General features: G+C 36.7%; 1 protein-coding gene across 1 annotated transcript; it reads right to left on the reverse strand.

Annotated features, from left to right (window-relative positions):
- Positions 1 to 899: 899 nt before the first annotated feature.
- LOC112503713 lies at positions 900 to 1,532 on the reverse strand. The gene has a single exon (XM_025107704.1). It carries the CDS (start codon positions 1,469 to 1,471, stop codon positions 1,043 to 1,045), a length of 429 nt encoding a protein of 142 aa, XP_024963472.1. The 5' UTR covers positions 1,472 to 1,532; the 3' UTR covers positions 900 to 1,042.
- Between the last annotated feature and the right edge of the window lie 1,581 nt (positions 1,533 to 3,113).

Below are 3,113 nucleotides of genomic sequence, written 5' to 3' on the forward strand. Positions count from 1 at the left end.
TGAACGAATGAGTTCCAAAGAAAGATACTTATTGGTCAACGCCATAAATTTGCTCGAGCAGAAGATTCAGTACAGGAACGCTCTGAGAAGATTAGAGAAAATCCTTGGACTGCGCAAAACGAAATTCACAAGGGTCCAAACTTGAATCCAAAGGGGGAGAATGTTGGGTTCAAGTTAGTGCTTTAATGTTGTATTCAAGTTTATCCTTAGTGTAATTGTTTTGTAATAGTTTAGCCTTTACAATTTCCTAGTATAAATAGTGATTTCCTTGTAATTGTCATTAACAATTGTCATTAGCAGAATTATCAAGATTAGAGTTGTAATATTCTCTCTCTATCAATCTAATCATCCTTTGTTCATATTCTTTCCATCTTTGATATTCATCATGATTCTTGAAGATTGCTTAATGTTTGTATGATTTCTGGACTATCATAACTGTAACTAAAAAGTAAAGCAAATTGTGGGCATGCATGCAATATCCAAAACATAAAGAATGAGCACCTCGTATATGCCCTCAATTCCTAACCTCTGTGTTTATAAGTCTTAAGCAATCTAATTCACTATGTACATTTTGAGTTAAACATTTATTTGACCGCTATACTATCGAGTTAGTTCTTTTTTTCCAGATTTTACTAAAAGATGTTTATTTGGGCACTACATCTCATGTTCCAAACACCTTTTGCCAACTGATCCTATCTCCAGCCAAAAATATTAATTGACAAGTGTACCCTTTGTTAAAATGATGTTACCCTTAAGCTTGTTAGGGGCAAATGACCAGGTTTGGGTGGAAAATAAGATGGGTGGCCAAATTACCAATTGGATCACTACTTTAGTGACAAGCATAATTCAAACAAGTATGTTTGGATACATTCCTTGTATCAGTTCAGTTACAAGCTTCACAATTTTTGCAACAGGCATATCTTGGCATTATCAAAACCAGAATTAGTAATCCTAGCCTTATCTGTAACAAAATCACAATTGCTAATTTCTTCAACTTCTCATATGTAGTCATGCATAGATTATATAAACATATAGATTATATTTACAAGATAAAAATATTAAAGTAACATACAATTGTAGCAATTCGTCTGTCCGAAACAGCAACAACTCTCCCTTGATCATCCACAATGAAACCAGCTGGTGGTTTGGGCAACGGCAGTGGCTGATACCTCATTTCATCATCTTCTTCCTCATTTACACCAAAACCCTTCTTAAACCCAGATCCAGAACCACCATTTTTACTATTCTTCTTCACCGGCTTCTTGTTAGTCGTCGAAGACTGACGCTTCTTCACCGGTTCACTCTGTTGCTGCTTTGCAGCATAGCAAGAGAATAGTTCTTTATGAGAATTTTTTCTAGGGTTTGAATTGGGCGAAAGGATGAACGAAGAGAAAGATGTTTGTTTGAATTTAGGGTTCAAAGAAGGAGTATAATTTGGTAGTGTTGTGCTGGAGGAGATAAAGGACGCCATTGTTTCCCAAAAGCTAGGATTTTTTCGCCTCAAACTAGTTGCAGACCTTTTGTTCGTTCGGGTGTTCGAATGTAATGCGATTTAAGCGTCAATTTTTTCATTTTTCATTTTTCATTTTTTCTCTTTCTTTTAGGTATAATAAAATGTATATTAGAATATAGAAAAAATAATAATTTAAATTTGGAATAATCTCTACAACTCTTAGGGGATATTTGGTGGGCAAATTTTAAAGGAATCTGATGAAACTGGAATGTCGAATTCCATTAACCAAAATTGATTCCCTCGTTTGGTTCATTATTTTTCACGAATTTTTTTTTCAAAATCCTACAAATTTCATAAATAAAGGAATTTAGCATTCCTTAGCAACTCTTTGGTATTATGATGGAATATAACTCTCTATTTTCATGATACCAAATATACACTTAACCAATATACCCTTATCTCATAAAACTTAATATGACCACCGTCGATTTGAATCACCGCCATCTGAACCACGCTGACTATCGCCATTTGAACCACCACCGTCGATTACGATCGATCTGAACCACCGCCGACCACCATCGATCTGAACCACCACTGATCTAAACCACAACCGACCACTACTGATTTGGACCACAACCGACCACCGCCGATTTGAACTACCGCTGATCTGATCCACCGTCGATCTGAACCACCGCTAATCACCACCATTTGAACCACTATGGACCATCACCAATTTGAACCATTGTCGACCATCGCCATCTAAACCCCATGGAGCACTATGATTTGAACCACCGCCAACTACTACCGATCTGAATCATCGTCAACCATCGTCGATCTAAACCACCGCTGACCATCACCGATCTGAACAACCACTGATTTGAACCATTGTCGATCTGAACTACATCCGACCATCGTCACCTAAAGCACCACATACCACCACCGATCTGAATCACTACCGACCACCGACGACTACCACCGATCTGAATCACCGCCGGGCACCATCGACCACTAACGATTTGAACAACCACCGATTCAAACCACCCCCATCACCGCCAATTAGAACCACCGTCTATCTAAACCACCGCTGACCACCTTCATCTGAACCACCGCAAACTGCCATCGATCTAAATCACTGCCAACCACCGCTATCTTAATCAATGCGGGCCACCACTGATCTGAACCACCGCCGACCACCGTTGATTTAGTAACATTGTTTGGATAATGGTTGTATTTGGGTTGTGTATTTTTGTTTTACATATTAAATAATTATTTTATTAAAGTATTTTTAGTTTTAAAAAAATTAAATTTTTCTAAAAATGGCATTTCGGTCATTTATCAATATTTAATTTTAATTAGAAAGCTACATTCTATGAACTAAATAGACATATTCCAATTTCTTAACAGATTCTATTCCAATGTCTGCCAACCTAAAAGGTGGTCAAACCTGACAACATTTCATTCCAATTTCTTAAAAGTCAATTTCCTTTAACATATTTCATTTCATCTAAAAATATTCTACAAACCAAACGCCACCTTATGGGTTGTTTGGTTCATAGAATATGAAGGAATTTAGTGGAATTAGAATGAAAAATATTTTGATCAAATTACATGATGATGTTTGGTTTGTGGAATGAGTTGGTTGGATTCTGTCAAATTCCAT

This window comes from Cynara cardunculus, unplaced genomic scaffold (genome assembly GCF_001531365.2).
Source record: "Cynara cardunculus var. scolymus isolate 2C unplaced genomic scaffold, CcrdV1 Un_Scaffold_3618, whole genome shotgun sequence".
Taxonomy (NCBI): domain Eukaryota; kingdom Viridiplantae; phylum Streptophyta; class Magnoliopsida; order Asterales; family Asteraceae; genus Cynara; species Cynara cardunculus.

Excerpts from the sequence above, each read along its gene's own strand:
- LOC112503713 (XM_025107704.1), bottom strand. The coding sequence starts at position 1,471 with ATGGCGTCCTTTATCTCCTCCAGCACAACACTACCAAATTATACTCCT.